General features: G+C 41.8%; 1 protein-coding gene across 3 annotated transcripts in view; it reads right to left on the bottom strand.

Annotated features, from left to right (window-relative positions):
• Window positions 1-13964: 13964 nt before the first annotated feature.
• Window positions 13965-25292, bottom strand: part of TTF1 (transcription termination factor 1) — a 90339-nt gene continuing 79011 nt past the window's right edge. For all 3 annotated transcript variants that reach the window (XM_077477767.1, XM_077477757.1, XM_077477748.1), the window contains 2 exons: window positions 19678-19760; window positions 13965-14732 (listed from right to left, as the gene is read on the bottom strand). In XM_077477767.1, coding sequence (XP_077333893.1) covers window positions 14631-14732; window positions 19678-19760 — 185 coding nt within the window. In that variant the 3' untranslated portion in view covers window positions 13965-14630. The remainder of the gene's footprint in view (window positions 14733-19677; window positions 19761-25292) is intronic.

Here is a 25292-nt window from a genome sequence, read left to right as displayed (position 1 = left end):
CAAGCTGAGGCCGTGGAGTATCCATACCTAGTGGGTGATTTCCATATATAAAGCCTATATGACTTGGGGGGCATACGCCTGACTAAGTCCAAGCCTTTCGGTAAGCCTCCCCCAGTTTCACGGTGGTGGTGGTGATGCATGTTTGAAGAGTACACAATTTTCTTTGGAAGTTGTCTCTTGGAAGGTTGATTCCTCTACAAATACAAAGCCTATATGACTTGGGGGGCATACGCCTGACTAAGTCCAAGCCTTTCGGTAAGCCTCCCCCAGTTTCACGGTGGTGGTGGTGATGCATGTTTGAAGAGTACACAATTTTCTTTGGAAGTTGTCTCTTGGAAGGTTGATTCCTCTACAAATCCACGGTTGGACTTTATTTTGGGACTTACTTAGCACTGGCACATTTTTTGTTAATTATCTATGATTGATTATTATATATAGTTAATATTATATTTTTTTCATTATATTATATATATTGTAATTTATAGGTTCATTATACCGCTTAAAAAGTGGTTTATGCTTTTTCACAATTAGGGAATATGGCCCCTCTTGGTTTAAGATTTATATGGTGATACGTATAATCTTTTAAAACAAATATTTCCTGTTTTTATGCTACAAACTTGGCACACCTATTTTTCTGCAGTTTCTCTCATTCTTTTTTGCAGGATCTTTCAAGCTCCATCAGGTTGGGTTGCATGGGGAGCATCAGTACACAGCCATTTTCAGCCATTTTCAGATCTCTTCGGAAATGTTCAATCAAGTTCAAGTCTGTCTCATAACCACTCCTTTGTTATCTTGGCTGTGTACTTAGGTTCGTTATCCTGTTGGAAGAAGAACCTTTGCCTTAGACCGAGTTCCAGAGGGATACGGAGCAGGATTTCATCAAGCATTTCTGCATTCATCTTTCTGCATTTCTGCATTCATCCTCGATCCTGACTAGTCTCCCAGTTCCTCCAACTGAAAAACATCCCCACAATACCATCCCCATGCTTCACTGTATGGATGGTATTGGCCAGGTGATGAACGATGCCTAGTTTCCTCCAGACATGACACTTGCCATTCAGGCCAAAGAGTTCAATCTTTGTTTCATCAGACCAGATAATTTTGTTTCTCATGGCCTGAGAGTCCTTCTGCTGCCTTTTGGCAAACTTTAGGTGCCTTTTACTGAGGAGTGGCTTCCGTCTGGCCACTCTACTATACAGGCCTGATTGGTGGAGTGCTTCTGAGTGGATGGTTGTTCTTCTGGAAGGTTCTCCTCTCTCCACAGGGAAAGTATGGAGCTCTGTCAGAGTGACCATCGGGTTCTTGGTCACCTCCTTGACTAAAGCCCTTCTCCCCTGATCGTTCAGTTCGTGCATGGGCGGCTCATTCTAGGAAGAGTCCTGGTGGTTCCAAACTTCTTCCATTTACGCCTAAGAAAATTAGAAAGGGGGAAGGATGGATGCATCTTCCCCTGATGAAGTGTCTTCACAGGAAACGTGTTGAGCTCTGATAGGATGCACCTTGCTATAGCCAATCATCATTGCATCTTTTTACTATACTTTTAATCACTCGTTTCCTAATACGGAGTTACCACTCCATACATTGGCAACTGGAATGTGCTGCTATTTCGTTTTCAAGGTTGCACACCTATGAACTACTTGGATTATGTATCTGTATTCTTATTTTATGTGTTCATGAACTGTACTTTAGCCTACTTGTATATATATATATAAATATATATATATATATATATATATATATATATGCAGTGGCTTTTAATGTATTCCATATTGAGTGCGATTTTATACCCTATTTATGCGAAATAAAACTCATTAAGTCACCATTAAGTTACTCTGTCCAATTTGCCGTTTGCCTCACACAAAGTCCCAACTTCCTTTCTTATTCTTCTATTTACAGATGATGGAGGCCACAGCGCTTATTGGGACCTTCAATGCTGCAGACATTTTTCTGTATCCTTCCCCAGATCTGTGCCTGGATATAATCCTGTCTCGGAGGTCTACAGACAATTTCTTGGAGGTCATATCTTGGTTTGTTATCTGACATGCACTGTTAATTGTGGGATCTCATATAGACAGGTGTGTGCCTTTCCAAATCATGTCCAATCAACTGAATTTACCTCAGGTGGACTCCAATCCTTTTGTACAAACATCTCAAGGATGATCAGTGGAAACATAATACACCTGAGCTCAATTTTGATTGTCATGGCAAAGGCTGTGAATTTGTACATGGGATCGTTTTTTATTTTTAATAAAGTTGCAAAGATTTCAAATAAACTTCTTTTACGTTGTCATTATGGGGTATTGTTTGATGGAAAATAATGAAGTTAATTAATTTTGGAATAAGACTATAACATAACAAAATGTGGAAAAAGTGAAGTGCTGTATATACTTTCCAGAGTCACTTTACATATCCTGGGAGTCACAGGGGACAGTGTGCATCATTTGCCAAAGGCGAGTGCATGGGGAGGGGGCAAACGCTATAAAACAAAAGAAAAACCCTATGGGTGGGGTGGAGAGGCGAGATTGTCCTTGAGAGGCTAAAGGTCCGCTTTAACCTCCCCAAGCTGTGTTTTGGGGGGGATGAAGCCGTGCAATTTCTCTCCTTCATGTCAGTCCTGATTTCTGCTGCGATTTCAGATACATCTGTGCAGGTTTCTGCATTTCCTTGTTTACATGTGATCAGCTGTGATTGGACACAGCTGATCACATGAAAAAAGAGCCTTGCCCTCGGCTCTTTACTGAGGTTGGGTCTGTGCCGTGTCCCTGGGACACAACGCAGCATCAATCGCCACTCTGCACGTCCCTGCGGGTGCGCGAACCCGGCGAGACTAGGACAAACGATAAAACCACCCCATCGCCATCATTATACAATACGGTGGGTGGGAGTTAGTTAGTAAACACAGCATGTCAGTGCTGCCGATGAATGCAAGAAGATCACTTCCTTTCTACTCCGGTTGATCAACTCAGTTTGACCAAAACTGAACTGCAGTAAATGGAGTCTAAATCGATTAGAAGGAAAGGTATGGCTTTTTAATTGTTTGCACATTCCGTTGTTTTTTTCAAATTGCATATTTGATAAAATAAACATAAATGTGTGTGTCCACCATTCATTTTTTTTTTTTTAGGCTTTTTTCCCTTTATTTTCACCTGGTGATCCTGCTAGTAAGTCTGGTATTTTTCAACGTACATGAACAGACCAAGCTGTCCAGCAAAAGTAACAGAGGGTTTAAAAAATATTTACTGCCAACATGGATGCTAACAATGGTCAGATTTTATTCATTTGTGTAAAACCTTTATTCCAAAAATAAAAATACTATTGCTGTAACACCTTATAAAGTTCAGCTTCAATTTGTTAGTCAAGTCCATCTAAATCTGCTAGCCTAACGCCGTGTACACATGACTGGACTTTCCGGCAGAGTAGGTCCAACAGAATCAGTCTGTCGGACAATCCAATCGTGTGTGGGCTAATCCGATCGTTTTTTGTAAAAAAAAAATCAGACGGACCTTCAAATCGGATTCAATTCCTATCGGGAAAACTGTTCATCTGTATGCTGGTCCGACGGACCAAATATGACGTAAGGGAAGCTATTGGCTACTGACTATTGAACTTCCTTTTTTTAGTCCAGTCTTACGTCATCACGTTCAAAACGAACGGGCTTAGTCCATTCGTGTGTGGCCAAGTCCGTTTGTTCAGAAAGTCAGTCGGAACTCTGCCGAAAGTCTGCCGGAAAGTCCAGTCGTGTGTACGCAGCCTAACACTCCCCTCACACTGACAATGCTGCTGTCCAAAGGTGTCTCTGTTGCTCCCCTAAGATAAGAAGTGTTTTACTGGCGAGATCACCAGGTGAAAAAAAGCCTGAAGAAAAACGAATGCAGCTACCGCATTTGAGGATTGGTAAACTGCAATATATTACATTTTCGTTTTGACTTTAAAGTAGGCAAATTTTTATTTTATTTTAGATAGCAAGGAAAAGTTACCCCAACACGAGTGGAATTTCCGTCTGAAAAATCTTGCATGGTTTTTCCGATGGAATTCCGCTCAAGCTTGGCTTGCATACACACGGTCACACAAAAGTTCTCTAAACTTTCGAACGTCAAGAATGCGGTGACGTACAACACTACGACGAGCTGAGAAAATGAAGTTCAATGCTTCAGAGCATGTGTCAAATTGTTTCCAAACATGCGTAGGAAGTTTGCATGTCGGAATTGGTACAGACCATCGGAATTTCCGAACGGAACATTTTCAGGCCAGAAAATTGAGAACCTGCTCTCAATCTTTTGCTGGCGGGAAGTCCGATGGAGCATACACACAGTCGGAATTTCCAACCAAAAGCTCACATTGGACTTTTACTGGTGAAATTTCTGATCGTGTGTATGAGGCATAAAGTTTTCTTTTGCCATCGCTGTCCCATTAAGGAGATTTACCTTCACTTCCTGTCCCATAGCCAAACAGGAGGTGAGAGGAATCCCTGCAAATTAAAGTAATTTCTTCGAGAAATAGTTTCCCCGTTGGAAGATTTCCCCTCTATTACGTTTCTGGGGACTTTCTTTTACTTTCCCTTTCAGTGATAAACAGGACAAATAGAGGGTGAATCTTTCTAATGGGAACACAGACCACAAAATAACTGTTAAATGTTCTATATTGCTTCTCCGCTCTATCCAAAGCTAAAAACAAAAAAAAAAAAAGTTTTGCCTTTTTAGTTCTACTTTAATACCACTTTAAGTGTAATGTGTTAAATCGAATTATCACTGTCGAAAACAATAAAACATCCTGTTTATGAAATACTTTGTCTGCATTGACACAATATTTGACTGGGCAGGAAGTTACATTATTTTGTATTCAATCTCTATTCTCACATGTGAGAAAAGATATTGCCAAAATATTCTCTGCTGGTAGGCAGTCAAGGACACCTAAACGACTGGAAGTTACAAAAGGTTGAGATAATGGGGGCTTGGAATAATAAGTGAAAGTACCATGTGTGTTCTCAAGCTCTACATTGACCCTGAAACTAGCCAATCAGAGCCTCAGAATGAATCTTGACACATACCGTGGGGAAAACGTACAAAGAAATGAAGGGTCTATAATTTTTATCATAGGTATATTTTAAATGATAGAGACAGAATTTCAACCAAAAATCCTGAAAAAATACATGATACAAATGTTATAAATGGAGTTGCAGTTTAGTGAGTAAAATAAATATTTGATCCTAAAGAAAAACATGACTTAGTACTTAGTGGAGAAACCCTTGTTGGCAAGCACAGAGGTGAAACATTTCTTGTAGTTGGTTACCAGGTTTGCACACATCTGAGGAGGGATTTTGGTCCATCCTTCTTTACAGATCTTCTCTAAATCCTTAAAAGGATAGCTCACCTTTACAAAAAACCTAATTCAGGTAAGGGATATTTGTAGATTAAAATAAACTGTGCCACTCTGACTAAAGACAAATAATACCCTTGCAAAAGGTGTATGCCATTTTCATACTGTACCTCCTGAAACTTGACTAAAATACCCCCAGGATGCTGCTAAGTACTCCCAGGACATTGCTAAGTGAAGCCTAGTCATCACTGTTCGCCTCCACCATCACAGGAGTGAGCTCTTTCTCTGATCGAAAACCCCCCCACATGCCCTTTCTGTGACTGAAACCCTCTTACATGCCATTTTTCTCTCCTAATGCAGTACCTCTGAGCTCAGAATTTGAGTGCTCTCTCCTTTGATGGTGGAGGTGAGCAGTGATGACTAGGCCTCACTTAGCAAGAGTGCAGAGTCGAGGGGTGAGCTACGTACAGTGCAGTGTTGAGGGATGCGCTAAAGTCAGGTGTGCAGGGTTAAGGGGTGCGTTACGTACAGCGTGCAGGGTTGAGGGGTGCACTACGTATGGAATGCAGGGTTGAGTGGTGCACTACCTGCAGAGGGCAGGGTTGAGAGGTGCATTACGTAAGTAATGCAGAGTTGAGGGCTGCATTATGTAAGGAATGTAGAGTTAAAGGGTGCTCTACATATGGAATGTAGGGTTTAAGGGTGTGCTACATATGGAATGTAGGGTTAAGGGGGGCACTACGTATGGAATGCAGGGTTGAGGGGTGCATTATGTAAGGAATGCAGGGTTGAGGGGTGCACTATGTATGGAATGCAGGGTTGAGGGGTGTGCTACTTGCAGAGTGCAGGGTTCAGCGGGGCACTATGTATTGAATGCTGGGTTGAGGGGTGCTTTTTGTAAAAAGTGCAGAGTTGAGGGGTGCGTTATGTAAGAAGTGCCGGGTTGAGGGGTGCGTTATGTAAGAATTGCAGGGTTGAGGGGTGCACTAAGTATGGAATGCAGAGTTGAGGGGTGTGTTACGTATGGAATGCAGGCTTGAGGGTTGTGCTACGTATGGAATGCAGGCTTGAGGGTTGTGCTACGTATGGAATGCAGGGTTGAGGGGTGCGCTACGTATGGAATGCAGAGTTGAGGGATGCATTACGAATGGAATGCAGGGTTGAGAGGTACATTATGTAAGGAATGTAGGGTTGAAGGGGGCGCTACGTATGGAATGTAGGGTTGAGGGGTGCGCTATGTATGAAATGCAGGGTTGAGGGGTGCGCTACCTGCAGAGTGGAGGGTTGAGATGTGCACTATGTAATGAATGCAGGGTTGAGGGGTATGCTATGTAAAAAGTGCAGGGTTGAGGGGTGCGTTATGCAAGAAGTGCAGGGTTGAGGGGGTGTGCTACGTATGAAATGCAGGGTTGGGGAGTGCATTGTCTAAGGAATGCAGGATTGAGGGGTGTGTTATGTAAGACGTGCAGGGTTGAGGGGTGTGTTATGTAAGACATGCAGGGTTGAGGGGTGCTCTATGTATGGAATGCAGGGTTGAGGGGTGCGATACATATGGAATGCAGGGTTGAGGGGTGTGTTAAGTAAGGAATGCAGATTTGAGGGGTGCGCTATGTGCAAAGTGCAGGGTTGAGAGGTGCGTTATATAAGGAATGCAGAGTTGAAGGGTGCGCTATGTGCAGGGTTGAGGGGCGCATTATGCAAGGAATGCAGGGTTGAAGGATGCGCTATGTGCAAAGTGCAGGGTTCAGGGGTGTGTTCTGTAAGGAAGTAAGAGTTGAAGGGTGTGCTATGTGCAAAGTACAGGGTTGAGGAGTGACCTTTGTATAGAGTGCAGGGTTGAGGGCTTTGTACATCCAAGTTCTCTATCCCCCCAAGTACAAAGCTCTCCCCCCAGATTCCAGTTCAGAGCTTACACCCAGAGCCCCTCCTCCCCCCTCCAGTGTAGAGCTTTTTTCCCGCCCCAAATCCTCTCCCAACATATAGAAAATGTTTGTGCAACTACAGAAGAGTAGCTAAACTTACAGGACATCTGTGCAGGCTGCTGGCTTCACAAGGAGCTTCTGCCTGTGTACATTCCCCCCTCGGCTCTCACTTCTCTGCTCTCTTATAGAGAAGGGTAGAGCAGTGAGGGTTCTGCACGGCCGCCGACAGAGGAGCACTGTCACTTGTAAATACAGAAGCAGCTTGGCAACTCGTTTTTAGATTCCTCCATAAATTATTTATACAATTAAGGTCTGGAGACTGGTTAGGTCACTCCAAGACCTAAATGTGCTTCATCTTGAGCCACTCCTTTGTTGCCTTGGCAGTATGTTTTGGGTCATTGTCATGCTGGAATACCCACCCACAACCCATCTTCAGTGTTCTGGCTGAGGGAAGAAGGTTCTCCGTGTACTTCGTTCTTATTCTTGGAGTATCCCATCACTTCCCTCATCCCTATCCAAGTTCTCCAAAAAAAAAAAGAAGCCCCATCTCCTAGGCCGGTTTTTGGAGAGAACGTGCATGAGCTTGTTGAGTGTCTGGCTGCAGGGCTGAAGCTGGGAAGACCCGGACAAGTAATTCCTGGTACTCTAACGGGAGTAGCGCTACATTCCCATTGTTCTTTCCATAAATATTTTCAGGAGATCGCCTTTTATTATGACCCAGAGAAGCAGAGAGGATGCTAACAGTTCACCATCTTTATATTCTATACAATATGAGCACATTTTGTTTTTGCCTTTTTATCTTCCCTCCCATGTAACCTCTTGTGGTATTTGTACAGGTATTGAAATCACTCTCTTGCCACATCCGTAAATATAACTTAAAGCAAAAAAAAAAAAAAAGGATAAACTACTAGGTCGGACTTTAGAGGAAAATTGGACCAAATTATTTATATAAAATCCATATTTTATTTAAAAACAAGAAAATATAAAAAATGCACATAGAAAAATGCCAATTATAAACATGTATACACTCATCTCAAAGGGTTAGTAAAAAAATATAAACGCAGTGCAAATGCTAAGAATAAAATGACTAAAACAGCGCTAAAAAAAAAAAATCAGAGATTAGTCCAATCATGCAAATCCTCAATAATGTCCCATTTACCTTAAAATCGTAATTGGATGTATAATGAAGTGATATACAGTTCATATGAAGAGTTGGTAAAGACTGGCAAATTCAGGGTTAATACTGAAGGGTGCACCTGTCACCAGATATGCAATTCATCACGTGCGGCACACTCCCCCTGGGGGGCAAACTCAAAGCATTACTCTCTGGATAATCGCAAAATAAAGCATGGAGACATGTATGCATGGGGGAGTTTGCTTTGAATATTAATATTAAATATATTAAAAATGAACGAAATGGCGTTTTTGGTGCTCAGGTGCAGTTTAGTTTCACTTTAATACAAAACTATTGGAAGTTTTGTGAGGTCTCTCCCCCACCTTGCTTTTAATGAACAGGTCGCATGTCTGAGAAAAATAGAAACTATTCAGTAATTTGTGTTGTTGGCTTCGGCCTAGTACACTTTTACAGTCTTTTTTCCATTCCTGCAGGCTGAACTAAAAACAAAAACAACCCCCCCCCCCCCCCCCCCAAAAAAGTCAGGATTGCCGTACTAAGACCGGCCACACATGGAGTGAATTTCTTCCTGCAACCACGGCTTGCAAAAAAGAAATTTGCCAGACTCGCCCAGTAATGCAGACAGTGCTGACAGGGGAAACCCTCCTGTTGGGCCATTGACTTCTTCTGGTGGGGGGAAGCCACCCCCAGCAGGAGACAGTGATTATTGCTAGCAGCTATATCAACCGCTAGCAATAATCGCAGGTAAAAACCTGGCATGCTGGTTGTACCCAAGCTGATAAAAATCGATCAATTTGGTACATTCAGCCACGAACCGTGTATGGCCTGCCTAAATGTTGTTCATGAGGCAATCTCTCCTGCTGTGCTCTTGTGTTTTGCCAGTGGGAAATATTTGTGAAAAATAAAAAAAAGGTGTGTTGTCTCTTTAAAGAAATCTAAAGTGCACAATAATTATAGTGTTCAAATATGGATCAATAAATATGTGCCCAACAAGTGTCCGTTTCTTCGGCGATTCCAAAGTGCATAGATCAGCAAAAAAAATCTTATTAACCCATTCAATTTTTTTTAATTCATAAAAGGTAGTGGTGAAGTGAAAGAATTTATTTAATCAGCAAAAAATTGTGACTCTTCACACTTGCTTCCCCCTGCAGGGGTAAAAGGCCTCTGTCAGGGCTGGCTTAGCCCTTCCTTCTCTGGGCTGGCTGCTCAGCTGTCAGCTGATTGCCAGCTCTCATCTCTCACCAGTTACCAGCTGTTCCTGATCCTACCTATCTGACCTGCCTACTTAAGGCTGTCCAGCTCACTTCATCTCAGCCTTTGCCTTGGTCACAACACAAGAAACCATCTCCTGCAGTTCTGTTTAAAGACCGGCTTGCTGACATCCCTTCTGGCTCCTTACCCTGCTTGCTGTTCCTCCACTTGGATCCCTGACTTCTGGCCTGGCTGATTACCCGATCTGGTTACTAAACTCTGGCTTGGCTGACTACTCGATCCGGTTACTGGACTCTGGCTATGCTTTGACCACGCTTACTCTATTTACCTTTTTATTTTTTATTAATAAACAAGTGTGATTAATTGTACTTCTGTCTCGGTCTGGATCATGGTTTCTGACAGCCTCACAATGAAGTCAGCTCTTTATCCTTCGTTCCCTCTGCTCCATCCATGATTGTTTAAGTAATGTGGTGATTCTGTAAGCTCCTCCCTATGCGTTTTGTCATGCAGACATCAGTGAAATGCATAGGGCAGAACTTACAGCGTCACTACCGGTTTGCTGAGTTCCTGGTCTGTGGAGCAAAAGGCGTCCCAGACGATCTTGTTCAAATCGTGTATCATTGGCACTACTGACAGTGCTTTTTATAACTTTTATGCAATACATCTTTTATTTACCGATGAGGATCCCCTTTTTTTCTTAACCATCTATGTGTGAGTTTAAACGAATGATCATGGACGGTGCAGAGGGAAAGAAGGATAAAGAGCTGACTTCATCGTGAGGCCTTTCACCCCCGCAGGGGCACATCCTTTTGGTGAGTGTGGACCCGAGGGGAAAGCACAGTCACCATTTTTTGCCGATTAAATAAATTCCTTCACCACTACCTTATTAATTAAAAAATGTAATGGATTCATATGAATTTGTTTTGCTGACCTATGCACTTTGGAATCACTGAAGAAATGAAGACTTGGTGGACCCATATTTGAACACTAATTATTGTGTTTGCACATTTGCACTTAGATGTCTTAAAGAGAGACAACACACCTCCCCCGCCCCCCCCAAATATTTTGATGTTCATTCACAATTTTGTCAGTGGTAAAAAAAAACTTTACAGCGCCAATCTTACCCATCTACCAATTTCTCATATTCTTTTAATGAATGAATATATATATATATATATATATATATATATATATGGATATAAACCCTGTCTTATATCCAGTGAAGTGAATAGCCTCAGATCATACACAGACAAAACAAATCTCCTCCCTACATACATTTTACATGTATATCTGCTGTCTTCAGCTTGCTATATTCTTTAATGAGTGCACATTGTGTTGAATTTTTTCTCCCTGTTCCAGGGATGTTGAGTCTGGGCATACACTGTGTGACAGCTGATTGGAGCAAAGGCACACACCCCCCTCCACATAGGCAGAGGAATGAAGATACTTGCAGAGCTGTGCTGTGAATAGACCAGCTCTCTGCTTATCTATAAGTTACCTCCCTAACAAATTTGCAGCTGCTTGGAATACCTGAACTTGGTTGTAAACCTCAGAAATATGAACAAAGAATAACCCTCTATAGTGTGTACTTGTCTCAATTAAGAGCACTAACTGACACTTACTTGTTGCTTCGTTCCTCTGCCATCAGCCCAAGTCACTTCTGACAAGTTTTTGTGACAAGAGAAAAAAAATAATTGACAGGGGAGGGACCTCCAGCTGATTGACACACTCAGCTCTGTTCCTGTGTGCTCTGTGGAGGGGGTGTGCCCCTTCTCTTCAATCAGCTGTCAGAGCTCTGCAGAGCAACTTCAGCTCCCCACCCCCTTTTTCTGATCTCTCAGAAAAGATTTAAAATGCAGCACTTTGAATGGCTGTAAAGCAGAAAGTGCTGTAGCTAAACAGGTACAACGCAGGGAGGAGGCTTTGTTTCATCTCTGTGTAATCACCTGAGGCCAATCACTTCACTGGGTAAAGGTTTACATCCATTTTAACAGCCCTTGTGCCCAAACCTGCGGCCCCAGACAGTATTAAGCATTTTGGTGCCTACTCAAGCAAAGGAAAAAATATTATATTGCGCAAATCTGAGTAATTAGTTTGGCTTATTACATTAAGGAGCGGCGTGCTGATGTCACCGCTATTCTACGCTGATCCCGGAAGCAACGGGCAGCGATTTAGAAGCCGGCCGACTGAAAGTTTTTATTGAAGCGCATTCTGATACACATACTATGCAAGTGCAATCTTTTATTAAATTTATTGGCAATATTATGCTATAGTGGCTCTTTTCTTCTGCTTATATGGTACGAAATGAGCGGTATAATTATTTGAGTGGAGCGCCCTGAAGGATACATCCTCCATGTGGTTTATATCCTCCATGCAGTCTAATATTTATTCGAGTGGCAAGGCACTTGGCAAGCTGTTTGGCGATTTTTAATCTCTTATATGGGATCAAAGGAGCTGGTAAGAGGCAGTAATTTTGGTGGTGGAAGAATCTTTTCCTTTCTTCTTTTGGGGACACTTTTTTCACTGGTGAAGTGTGTCCTATCACGTTGAAGATCAGGAGGAATCATAAAAATCTTTTTGGAGATGGACTATTGTTCACTAAATGTTTGATTCATGCTACCGTATATACTCGAGTATAGGCCGACCCGAATATAAGCCGAGGCCCCCAATTTACCCCAAAAAAACTGGGAAACTTATTGACTCGTGTATAAGCCGAGGGTGAGACATGCCTGTCCATCCCTGTGTGTCCGTCCATCCCTGTGTGTGTGTCCGTCCATCCCTGTGTGTGTGTCCGTCCATCCATCCCTGTGTGTGTGTCCGTCCATCCATCCCTGTGTGTGTGTCCGTCCATCCATCCCTGTGTGTGTGTCCGTCCATCCATCCCTGTGTGTGTGTCCGTCCATCCATCCCTGTGTGTGTGTCCGTCCATCCATCCCTGTGTGTGTGTCCGTCCATCCATCCCTGTGTGTGTGTCCGTCCATCCATCCCTGTGTGTGTGTCCGTCCATCCATCCCTGTGTGTGTGTCCGTCCATCCATCCCTGTGTGTCCGTCCATCCATCCCTGTGTGTGTGTCCATCCATCCCTGTGTGTGTGTCCATCCATCCCTGTATGTGTGTCCGTGCAGCCTTGTGTGTCCAGCCTACCTGTGTCCCGAGCCTCCGTCGTCCCGTGCCTCCTCCGTCCCGTGCCTCCTCCGTCCCGTGCCTTCGTCGTCCCGTGCCTCCGTCCTTCTGCCATGCTTCGTCGGCGCCTCGGCGGCCATTCCTCTGTTCAAAAGCCGCGCTTCCGTCTGTGATAGGCGGAACACTCAATTTCCCAGCAGTCTGTGTTCCGCCCATCACGGAACTCATCCTCTCATCCTCGTCCGTAGTATGAGGATGAGCGGATGTCCGTGATAGGCGGACCACTGACTGCTGGGAAATTGAGTGGTCCGCCTATCACAGACGGAGGCGCGGCTTTTGAATACTAGAATGTCCGCCGTCTGTCTGCTCGACACACTGATCGGGCAGGCAGACGGCGATGACTCGAGTATAAGCCGAGGGGGGCACTTTCAGCCTCAAAAAAGAGGCTGAAAATCTCGGCTTATACTCGAGTATATACGGTATTTAAGGGGTGAAATCAATTCACTTTATAATTAATTTTGCACTATCTGTACCTCACATGATGATGTATTGTCATTTATGGATTAATTTCTTTTGCACTCATATATAATTAACCTGTATAGGTTGAAGTCTACAGCGCAGCTTTTTTGGAAAAGTGTTTGTATTATTGTGGGTATCTCACATTCTAGCTGCAGCTTTGTATACATTTAAAAATTCTTTTTAAGTGTTTAAATTTTCATTTAGCATTGTATGATCATTTATTTGAGACAGCGCTGTATTATACACCTTTTTTAATTACATTAAGACCCATGGAAAGTAAAAATCTTCCCTTGCAGTGGGGTTGCCATGGCATGTTCGTTTAGGTCTAGGGAACAGCAAAAGCCGTTTTACTTTCCAGAGTCTCCTTTCCTACAGAAGCCAGCTATCCCCTTTGCTCCAGTAGTGGACTGTTCCTAAATTCTCAAGTCCACGTCTTGATGATATCAGAGGTCCTACAACCTTTGGATCATAGGGTAGAAGAGGCTATGATGACTTATCTAGCATTGCGCAGGGAGCCTGCGAGAATGGAGGATCGGCTAAGTAAAGCTGCACACAGCCGACAGCTTGCTATGGTGGCAGACACAGAAGAGCCAACAGGGTACTCCAGAAGAGACAGTTCAAGGCTCCACTGCACAGAGCACAATACGTTTATGATTTTTACAACAGCTTTCATTTAAATTTAAAGGAAAGTTTAATAATCTGATTCAACGTGTTATAAAATAAGCATTTGCTAGCCATCCATAAGAACATTAAATTCTTTATTTAAAGCTTTACAGCAAGATTGTATAAAATAACATGTTTTATCAAACCACTTTTCAATACATACAACTGTGGAAAGAGTATATACACAAATGTACATGTCACTTCATATATATTTTAAAAAAAAATGGCACAACAACTCTACCTGAACTTTTTTTTTTTTTACGTTTTGGATAAAGGGGAGGAGGTTTAGAACCTCGGTTAGGTTTTTAACTGCTCTCTGTGGCCGTACCAGGGAGATGTCCTCCAACTACCTCCTAAGTCCATGTACAATATGGACTACACCAGGAAGACTCCAGGTTTGTGTCCTGTTGGAAATGCATCCCCCCATTTCCCCTATAGGTTATCACCAGTAGAAAGAGAGGGGAATCTCCCAAATTAACCAGTTGCCAACAGCCCTATAGCAGTAAAACACGGTGGCCACGCTGTGCAGGGTGACAAATGTACAGATGTGAATGTCTTTAGTCTGGCCACATTTCTACTTAAAGGGGTGTCTGTCATAGAATAAATACAGTACGTTTTCACATTAAAAAAATAAATGTAATTGGACATTGTACATGGCTTCCTTCTCTCGCCCTCCAAATTTATGAATTTTATTAACTGCCATGTTACAGATGCACTTCTCCCTAGGGCATTCATAAGACTTAGTCCTCAACGCAAAATTGTTGGCTTAAATGGTATTTGTCATCTCCGACATATTCCTCAAATATATCTTTGATTAGGAATTCATCCTTCTTTTCTGGCAGCTACAAAGAAAGCACAGGTAAAAGTTTAAACATTAGATTCCTCAATTTTGTGACCCACCCATTCCTCTATATTAATGCATATCAGCCTTTAAAATGTATGTATCGTCAAAGCTTTTTTTTTTTTTTTTTAGTTTATAGAGTAGGTTACAATATGGAAAAGACGCATATGGGAGAGATGAAAGGAGCTGTGCCCCCCGAAAACGAATAACATGGGAGAGCTTTCCCCAGGAGGGGTGGGGGCGGCCTACAAGCCATCCAAATTCTTCTACGGCTCCTACCATTTCTGGTTCTAAGAACATTTATTCCACTTTTGAGCGGTAAATATACTATTATGGCTCATTTAATGTGACGTATGACAACATGCTTTTTTAAATTCTGAATACATGTAATATTTTTTAGATCCCCCTGAAGAGAACATACATAGGTCGAAACAAGTCGGGGCTGTTTCGACCTGTAATGTAATGATGTGCACAAATGTGTTTATTGAATTGTGGAACGTGCATTGTATTATTGGACCAGATGCTATACTGTATACATAGTATCTAACTATACCACAGAGCTTTCTTTTGATGGTATTTGATTGCCTCTGAGATTTTTATTTTTTACAATATAAATGGAAAAAGACTGAAAATTTAAAAAAAAAAAAAAAAAAAAAAAAAGATATTTTCTACTTTTTGTTATAAGAAAAATCGAATAAACTCAATTTTAGTCATACATTTAGGCCAAAATGTATTCAGCCACATGTCTTTAGTAAAAAAAGTCGATAAGCGTATATTTATTGGTTTGCGCAAAAGTTATAGAGTCTACAAACTAGAGTACATTTTCTGGAATTTACACAGCTTTTAATTTATGACTGCCTCAGATCTCATTTCTTGAGGTGCTAAAATGGCAGGGCAGTACAACCCCCCCCCCCCCCCAAATGACCCTATTTTGGAAAGTAGACACCCCAAGGAAATTGCTGAGAGGCATGTATATATTATATATTCTGCTAATTATATATTCAGAATATATTCTAAAATATATTCTGCTGCTTCTCCTGAGTACGGGGATACAATCCTGAAGGCGGTGCTTAGTTTTCGGGGTCCCGTACGCGGCTAGGCTCCCAAAAAGTCCCCCACATGTGGTATCCCCGTACTCAGGAGAAGCAGCAGAATTTATTTTGGGGTATAATTTCACATATGCCCATAGCATGTGTGAGCAATATATTATTTAGTGACAACTTTGTGCAAAAAAAAAAAAAAAGTTTGTAATATTCCCGCAACTTGTGGCAAAATATAAAATAATTTCATGTACTCAACATGCCTCTCAGTAAATAGCTTGGGTGTCTACTTTCCAAAATGGGGTCATTTGGGGGGGTTTTGTGTTATTTTGGCATTTTATGGCCTTCGAAACTGTGATAGGTAGTGAGGAGTGAAAGCAAAAATTTGCACCCTTAGAAACCCTGAAGGCAGTGATTGGTTTCGGGGTGCCGTACGCGGCTAGACTCCCAAAAAGTCCCACACATGTGGTGTCCCCGTACTCAGGAGAAGCAGCAGAATATATTTTATAATATATTCTGAATATATAATTAGCAGAATATATAATATATACATGCCTCTCAGCAATTTCCTTGGGGTGTCTACTTTCCAAAATGGGGTCATTTGGGAGGGGGGGGGGGGGGGGTTGTACTGCCCTGCCATTTTAGCACCTCAAGAAATGAGATAGGCAGTCATAAATTAAAAGCTGTGTAAATTCCAGGAAATTTACTCTAGTTTGTAGACGCTATAACTTTTGCACAAACCAATAAATATACGCTTATTGACATTTTTTTTTTTACTAAAGACATGTGGCTGAATACATTTTGGCCTAAATGTATGACTAAAATTGAGTTTATTCGATTTTTCTTATAACAAAAAGTAGAAAATATCCTTTATTTTTTTTTTTTTTTTTTATTTTCAGTCTTTTTTCATTTATATCGTAAAAAATAAAAATCACAGAGGTAATCAAATACCATGAAAAGAAAGCTCTATTTGTGGGAAGAAAAGGACACAAATTTAGCTTGGGTACAACATTGCATGGCCGCGCAATTACCAGTTAAAGCAGTGCAGTGCCAAATTGTAAAAAGACCTCTGGTCCTTAGGCTGACAATTGGTCCGGGGCTTAAGTGGTTAACCACCTATTCTGGAGAAGCAGCAGGAAGTGAGGGTAAATCTCTACAAAGTTAATGGGAATTCCACCCCCAACAACTGTCACTGGAAGATTTCCTGTCACCTTTTTTGCAGTGACAACTGTAAATTTAGAGATTTAGCTTGCCTTCAGACCAACTTTGAAGACAAACTGTAAGCAGCCCTTTATGAATAATTCATACAAGTAGGAGGAAGGGAAGGTGAGAGGAATCAAGTCACTCAGCTGTACATGAAAAGCCAAGTTATGGCTGATGTCTAAGCAAAACAACCAACTTGTACAGGCAGTGAAAAAGTACTTCACATGGGAATTGCAGATTTTTTATTTTTTTTTTAAACATATTTGAATAGGCAAACATTAGATCTTTGATTAAACATTACCTACAGCTAAAGGCTATATAATGTACTTGAAACAAAGGGCACAAACAATTGACAGTTTGTTCATTCTCATTATCTCAATTACCAAAAAATATCTTAAAGGTATAAATTCCACTTTTATAAGAAAAACAATATATAATAATAATTACACCTCTTTTTACAGGTAAAAAAAAAAGTACATTTTTTTTTTTTTACACTAGAGCCTGTAAAGCATTCGACTCATGATCAGCAGACCAATGTGAGAATCCTGCAGACTCTCGGTACACTGTCTGCCCATACATCTGCTTCAAGCAGGCAGTTACTTATTTGCAGGAAGGATCAATGAACTAGGAGGATGCTCATCAGCACTCTCAGTTCATTGAGAGCTACAAGCCATTGGCCACGGATACCAACGGTAATGGTAGGTAATTCATTCACTGAACTCTGTAAAAGAATGACATAGCCATGTGGGCAGAGCCCACATAGCCACACTATTGTTGAAAAGTGACAGCGGGTGTGGAGAGAGGATACCCGCCCACTGTCAAAGGGAGGGGGTATTGGGGGGAAGAGGATGCAGGAGCTGGAATGGATCGTGTCACATGTTCAAAAGGTGAACTTGGCATTTAAATTGTATAGTCCAGGACATGGGATCTGTAGTTATAGACCATAGGGTGTCACCAGTCCCTAAACAATAAACTGAGGAATGGGCAATATAATATCAAACAATGGACAAACTGGTCCACAAAAAAAATAAAGTCAGCGGACCAGAAACTCTCAGAAATGACAGCTTAAATTGATTGTAAAGGGTCGTTTTTTTAAATAACAAACATATCATATTTACCTCCACTGTTTTGCACAGTGTGGCCCCAAACATCCTCTTCCGGGGTCCCCCGGCAGCTCCCGCGGTCCCTCCCTACATCAGATAACCCACTAGGAGAAGCACTCTCCTGAAGGGTTTACCTTGTGGGCATGCTCCCGAGTCCAGCATTTGCATCCACAGACACGAATGTCAGACTCGACCCTGGCCCCAATCAAGAGTCGGGACCCCGTGGAGAGAGTGACAGCGTGTCCCCGTTGAGGAGATGAAGGGGCTCAGGTAAGTAAAACGGGGGGGGGCGCTTCAATCAACCTAATGCATAGGATGCATTAAGGTGAAAAAAAACACGAGAGTTTACAACCCCTTTAAAGTACCTTACGCCCGACATTCTAGGCAGAGACCTGGAGAGCCACCTGCTACAGAAGAATCGAACAAAAGACCAGGTGCTGGCTTTGCAGACCTGCAAAACAGATGGTTGGTTCTCAGAAGCCCATAAAACATCAACATCAACAGAACTGGTGAGTGCTCCCACAGGGAAGAGGGGGAAGGGGGAGAAACCGCTCTTTGTAAGACTAATCCCAGGAAATTAGCTGCCCAAGTCACCTAGCTATGGTGGAAGAGGAAGCAGGATGAAACATTCTTGGGACCTTCAGGGAGTAAAAAAATGGAATCTGTTTTCGGAAGGAACATGTTGCTGGTAAACCCAAATTGCTCCGACCACATACAGACAAATAAGTGAAATATCCCTGGTGCGTTTCAAAGGGAGCATAAATTCCTCATTGAGATGAAAGGAAGATGCCACCTTGGGAAGAAAGGAGGGTCTGAATCTCATGACCATTTTCTCTTTAGATAAAATATAAGAAAGGGTCCTTTACAAAAAAAGAGTTGCCAGCTTGGAGACACGTCTGCACCTCATGGGGCACAGCACAGGAAACATTTGAACAATTAGACGAATGTGAGCTAGGGCAGTGTGTAGAAATCAGACAAGGCAGAAGCAGCATAGCTAATGGTACGATTAGCTCAAAAAAAACTGGCTGCTTGAGTAGCAGAAGTGTGTCAAGCAGATAAAAGTGATCAGGGCAGGCAGTAAGGGCAAACCGAAGATCATTCCATGCGTCTCTTGCAAATGAGGGCAGATGCAGTAAAGTTTTAAATTGCAGGAAAAAGCACAGAGTGTGCAACAGTCGAAACCTAGCAGGGGGCATCAATGCACAGTTCCTCAGTGTTATCGCCGTCTGTGTTGGCCCCAACAGAAAGCAGGTAACTTAAAGACGCTGTTTGGTCCCAGTAACAGGGTGGCTCCTGCCCTGCTCAAAAAATTAGTCTTCAGGGACAGAGGTTTTAACTCTTCCCCTGCTGTAACTACTAAAAAAAAAAAGAAAGAAAAAAGGAAGCAACTCCTGACTAGCTTTAATATTAAACATTATAGTCTTTTGTGATCACCAAAGGCATTCAGTATTGGTGAAGCTGTGCTGTAAAAATGTAACTGGAATGTTCATGGTACATGTACTAACCATAGGTGGCACTCAAGACACTGTACACGTTGCGATAAAAGAACATATGTCCCCAACGTTTGTAAACTATACAAGAAGTGCCAAATTCTACTTACATCGAATGTATCCTGGGAAGATGCCAGCATCATCCTGGCTTCCAGCTTTGGCAGAACCTCCTGGTACAAATGATCTACAATTTCTAAGTAAATAAAAAATAAAGAAATATAAAAATAGATATAAAAAAAAGCGCTTTAGGTTGGATTAAAATAGCTATAAAAACAGACTGTACGATATTGCACACTTAATTGCTAGACATAAGGCTACTTTCACGCTGCAGATGCCCGAGCGTTGCCACCACTATTTGGGAAGGCGTTAAAAGCACCTGTGATCCGTCGCTTCCAAAGTGCCTGAGGCAGAGGCGGTTGTGTGAGCAGTAGAGATTTTATATATATATATATATATATATATATATATATATATATATATATATATATATACCGTATATACTCGAGTATAAGCCGAGATTTTCAGCCTCTTTTTTGAGGCTGAAAGTGCCCCCCTCGGCTTATACTCGAGTCATCGCTGTCTGCCCGCTCGATCAGCGTGTCGAGCAGACAGACAGCGGGCATTCTATAATTCAAAAGCCGCGCCTCCGGCTCCGCCTTCGCCTGTGATAGGCGGAACACTGAATTTCCCAGCAGCCTGTGTTCCGCCTATCACGGACATCGTATCATCCTCGTACTACGGACGAGGATGATACGATGTCCGTGATAGGCGGAACACAGGCTGCTGGGAAATTCAGTGTTCCGCCTATCACAGGCGAAGGCGGCGGCGCAGCTTTTGAATTTTACAATGGCCGCCGAGGCGCCGACGAAGAGGGCACGGGACGGAGGCAAGGCAAGGCACGGCACGGGACGGGACGGGACGGAGGCAAGGCACGGCGGCAAGGCACGGCACGGGACGGAGGCAAGGAGGCAAGGCACGGGACGGAGGCTCGGGACAAAGGCTCGGGACACAGGTAGGCTGGACACACACACACACACACACACACACACACACAGGGATGGATGGATACACACACACACAGGGATGGATGGATGGATGGAGACACACACACACAGGGATGGATGGATGGAGACACACACACACACAGGGATGGATGGATGGATGGATGGAGACACACACACACACAGGGATGGATGGATGGATGGATGGAGACACACACACACAGGGATGGATGGATGGATGGACACACACACACACAGGGATGGATGGACGGACACACAGGGATGGACGGACACACAGGGATGGACGGACACACAGGGATGGACGGACACACACACAGGGATGGACAGGCATGTCTCAGTTGGCTTATACACGAGTCAATAAGTTTGCCAGTTTTTTTGGGGGTAAATTGGGGGCCTCGGCTTATATTCGGGTCGGCCTATACTCGAGTATATACGGTATATTGTAATGGAAATTTGTAGGTTCTGTATATAATTGTATTCTATTTTATATGTATTGCACGATGCCCTCACTGTGCACACGGCACTAACAATGTTTTCAGTACATGATTACAATTAGCCTGCCTATGTTATGCCCCTTGTTACCATAAACTTACAATTGTAATATTAATGTGATACCTACGTAATCATGTGTATAAAAGCCTTCAAATGCGTCATAATAAAGGAGAACGGTTATTTGGAAAGATGCTGAGCGTATCTTTTGTGTCTGTTCCCTACTGCAGTAGTTATTAATTTGGAACCACTAATCAATATGAGGATAGGAGTTGCCTATCATCAAAATATCCATTTCAGGTGGCGAAGCCAGCCCAGCAGGGGTTATCAGGTGACCCTGAGTATCCGAAACGAGGAGCTTGAGACGATCCGGGAATTTCTGATAATCAGTCGGGTGAGTTAAGCCTTTTGCTTACATTTGAGTTATCAGACTTCCTTGATCGGTAAGGCATTTTCGGGACAAAGGGTACCTATTTTACTCCCCTTAAATCGAACTGTATTGATTAGTGGTTATATGTTATGTTGTCACTGTCTACTGTCCATCAAAGTGTTATAGAGAAAGGGAAGAATAGTGCTGTTCACAGGTATATGTAGTACATCTGCTAGATAAAGTAGTTTAGAGGCAAAAGGGTATAGGCACACGTAGAGAAGACTGGCCAGTCATTATGGGCATTAAATTAAGTAAGGGAATGACGGGTAAGAGACCCTCAAAAATGCCCAGCGCAAGAGGAGTGCTATATATGAACCGAAGGTGCGGTTCCGCCTATACTGAGCCCCTAGATTAATGGTTAAAGTGGACAGGGATCCACAATGGGTAACTGGGTTACCACCAAAGTCCACAGGGACAAAGAATCATGCAGAGTATACAGCTAGAGAAACAGCTATTTATGTGAGCAGGATGGATCAAGAGTGACATTAACACTAGACAGAAAGGGACTTTTTGATGTTAAGTTGTGGGCTGAATTTGGGGTCAGGCACTACAAAACTAGTAAAGTCAAGAAACAGTAATGAGAGTTAAAACAGAATGCTTTATATGTTGTCAGAGAGGGAAGATGGGATGAGCACTATAGCTGCCCGTCTGATCATAGAAGGTACAGTATGTGAAGTATGGAATTACAATACATTGGATGCAAAGGATATCAGAACAAAATAAAGAAAGCAGAAATTTAAGCAAGAAAGTATTAAAAAGCGTTAAAAGAAAGTGAGAGAATGATAGGCATGTGTTGTGTACAAATGGGAATAATGTAAGCGATTTTAGAGATATATTTGAGTATGTTTGTGAATGCTGGAACCTTAAGTTCGCTCGCTTGTGTCATGTACGCAGATGTGACCCCCCTCCTTTGTGCTCTCCTCAAAGAATGTAGCTGGGATGAGAGTTGGTGATAAGCTGGGAGGACACCATGCCAATTTCAGCTTTTTAGACAAAACATTTATAACAAAATGTGCCGGGTTAACGAATCTAATGATAAACAATGTGATCACAATTATTTTTTAATCTGTTTTCCAAACATGGTAAAATGAAGGTTACAAATTAACCGTGTCTTACACAATTTGAATATCCTGTGATAGTGGAAACAGTGCATAAAAAAAAAAAAAAAAAGAGAGAAATTGAGTAAAATTAAGTAATATGTCCCCCTTTAAGGACATTTATCTGTGCATATATATTAGTGTGTGATATTGAAATTATCATATGAGTGTTAATTTCTAATATGAGTTTAACAATTTTATTAATAAATATAGATATATTGAAACTGGTTTAGACAACCTTTGGTTGGAAATGAAATCCAGGTTATTGGGGAAATTGGTAAAAAATTGAATTAGTTTAGATTAAGCTAACAATTTTGTAATTTTACATTTATTGAGTGGAAAGAAAAAAAAAAAAGAGATTAAGATGAGGTTGTTAATTTGAATACAGCTGCCATAATGTTTAACAAAGCCAAGATGAATGGGATACATAAGGAAGTTTTTCTACAGAAATGAAATCTTAAAGTCTGATAATAACTTGATGTGCGGTCCATGATGTGAGAGTAATAAATAAAATGTAAATATAACAGACCCATCACATCAAGTCCACACACCCTGTTAGGATAGCTGCTGCCTGCAGCCAGTTGGTTTATAGTTTTGATGTGGCAGAGCACTTTGTTTTTATGTATTTTTATTTTTGAAATCCAAAGCAGAATGTATTGCTTGTGAAATGATGCGTCCCTTTACCTTGTAAGTGCAGTGGGTATAAGTAGAAGAATATTTTGGATTTATGGACATCTCTGCAGCACTGCAGGGTATTCTTATCATTTATTATAATATTGCCAGGAAAAAGTTGTCTTTTTGAAACATGAAACTGGAGTTCTTACACAAACAGCATGATAGAAAACAAGCCATTGTTATATTTATGCAAGCTGGACCCAGTAATGAAGGGTTCACCCCGATAGATCAGAGCTGTAGCTTTATGCAAAGTTGCTATTAGACAAAGTTACAGATATTATTTTGGTTGAATATTTAATTTTTATTGGTCCGACATTCTGCACAGCAAATATATAGCTAACTAAATGTTTGTCTAATGAAAGGTTCAAAATATGAATTTGTTTTGTGTGTTTATGTACAAATCTAGCAATGAAAAATGTGTACATTTGAATCCAGCCACCTTATTGCCTCTATTGGAGGAGGCTGGAGACAAAGAAAAAGCACATGTGTTAAATTGATGACGTGGGAATCAGCTGCTGTGAGCTCAGTGCAGGACACACTCCCTGAAGATCCGAGTATTTACTTTTTTGTAGTGTTATTCCTGGTTTTATACCGAGGATGAAGTTTATCACCCAGAAGGATTCCCTGTATTCGGAGTCATTGGATCCTTTTTCCCCATCTCAAGAAGCAGAGCTCCATGTTTTAGAAAAGCCTGTGAGCTATAAAAAGAGTATATATTTATATAGATAGTCAAGATATAGAGAGCTTTTGGTTCCATTTGAAGGGCCAGAAGTTTGTTTTTACTTCGGCGGGTAAACCAATCAAGCATGCCAAGTTAATTTGATTGGCTGTTTTCAGCCTTCCAGGTTCTTACTGAGGTAGCCATACTAACAGTAAAACTCACATATGGAAGCAGACCAGGCGACTCTAAGGATGCTGCATTTACAGCCCCGGACACTTGCTGGGTCTGTGCAACTCACAGATTCCACCCTAGTTCTGGCCCAGTATAGCTGGGATTAATAATTCAACTTTAAGGACCTCAGAACGAGAAGCACAAGTGGTCCACAGAGGGCAACTTCTTACGAAACAAGACTTTGGAAAAGGTGATCATTTATGTCTACCAGACACTCTTTTCCCTTCAGCTTGACACGTGGACCGTGTCATCAGTCACAAGTAGTTATGGCTGCCTTAGTAAATGAGCGTGGGATAGAGCCAGGGTTCTCCACAGTTGTTTTTATAACATACCACTTCTTGTTTTACCTGTTACCAAAGGTGTTACCAAAAGCTGAACATCCCTTCCAGAGATAACAAAAAGATATATCCAAATGCCCAAGTCAGGATGTTATGAGTATGTATTTTGGTTGTATGGACATGTTTTATGGATGTCCAGTGGCAAATGCTACTGCAAAGGCCATAGTAAAAAAGTGTTATCAGAAGTAGTTTTTAAGTACAGAGTGCAGAATCTACAGAGAATAACAGAGGAAATCATTTTTATAGGAGAGTCCTTACTAGAAGTTTTGAGGTTTTATTTTTTACACCCCCTACTGTCTACAATGTAGTGGACAAAGTAGAGTAAGAAACTAGAAAACTTTTGCCTGAATGTTTTATTATATTTTATCAAGCCCGTAGGGGGATGTTGGACTCTTTCCCTATGGGATTTGGTTTGGGAGTGTGTTACTCACTTGCTTATATTTTGTCTCAGCAGCTGAAGTCCTCCATTCGGATCTCACAGAGAACGTTGCTGATCTTTTAAGGTTTTTGACAAACTTATTTATGTGTTTTCTCCCCAATTCCAGATCCTAAAAGTTTGGAAGGATCTAAAACTAAAGCCAGTTGACTTGTGGATTGTTAAGAGACATTTATATATATATAAGGAAATGTTTGGAGACTCAATACAGCATCTATTTTATGTACAGTTTTGCAAAACTTGAAGGAAAAGTCACCTGGATCCACACCAGACACTGTAATATGACTAAATGAAAGAAATCTCTGTGTTTGATTTGTTTCCCTCTTGCGATAACAGTCTAGGGTAT

The sequence above is a fragment of the Lithobates pipiens genome, unplaced genomic scaffold (assembly GCF_037356315.1).
Source record: "Lithobates pipiens isolate NorthernLeopardFrog02 unplaced genomic scaffold, aLitPip1_a1.2 Scaffold_1, whole genome shotgun sequence".
Lineage (NCBI taxonomy): Eukaryota > Metazoa > Chordata > Amphibia > Anura > Ranidae > Lithobates > Lithobates pipiens.
Note: the sequence above shows the minus strand (reverse complement) of the source record. Positions and strands in the feature narration are given on the sequence as shown.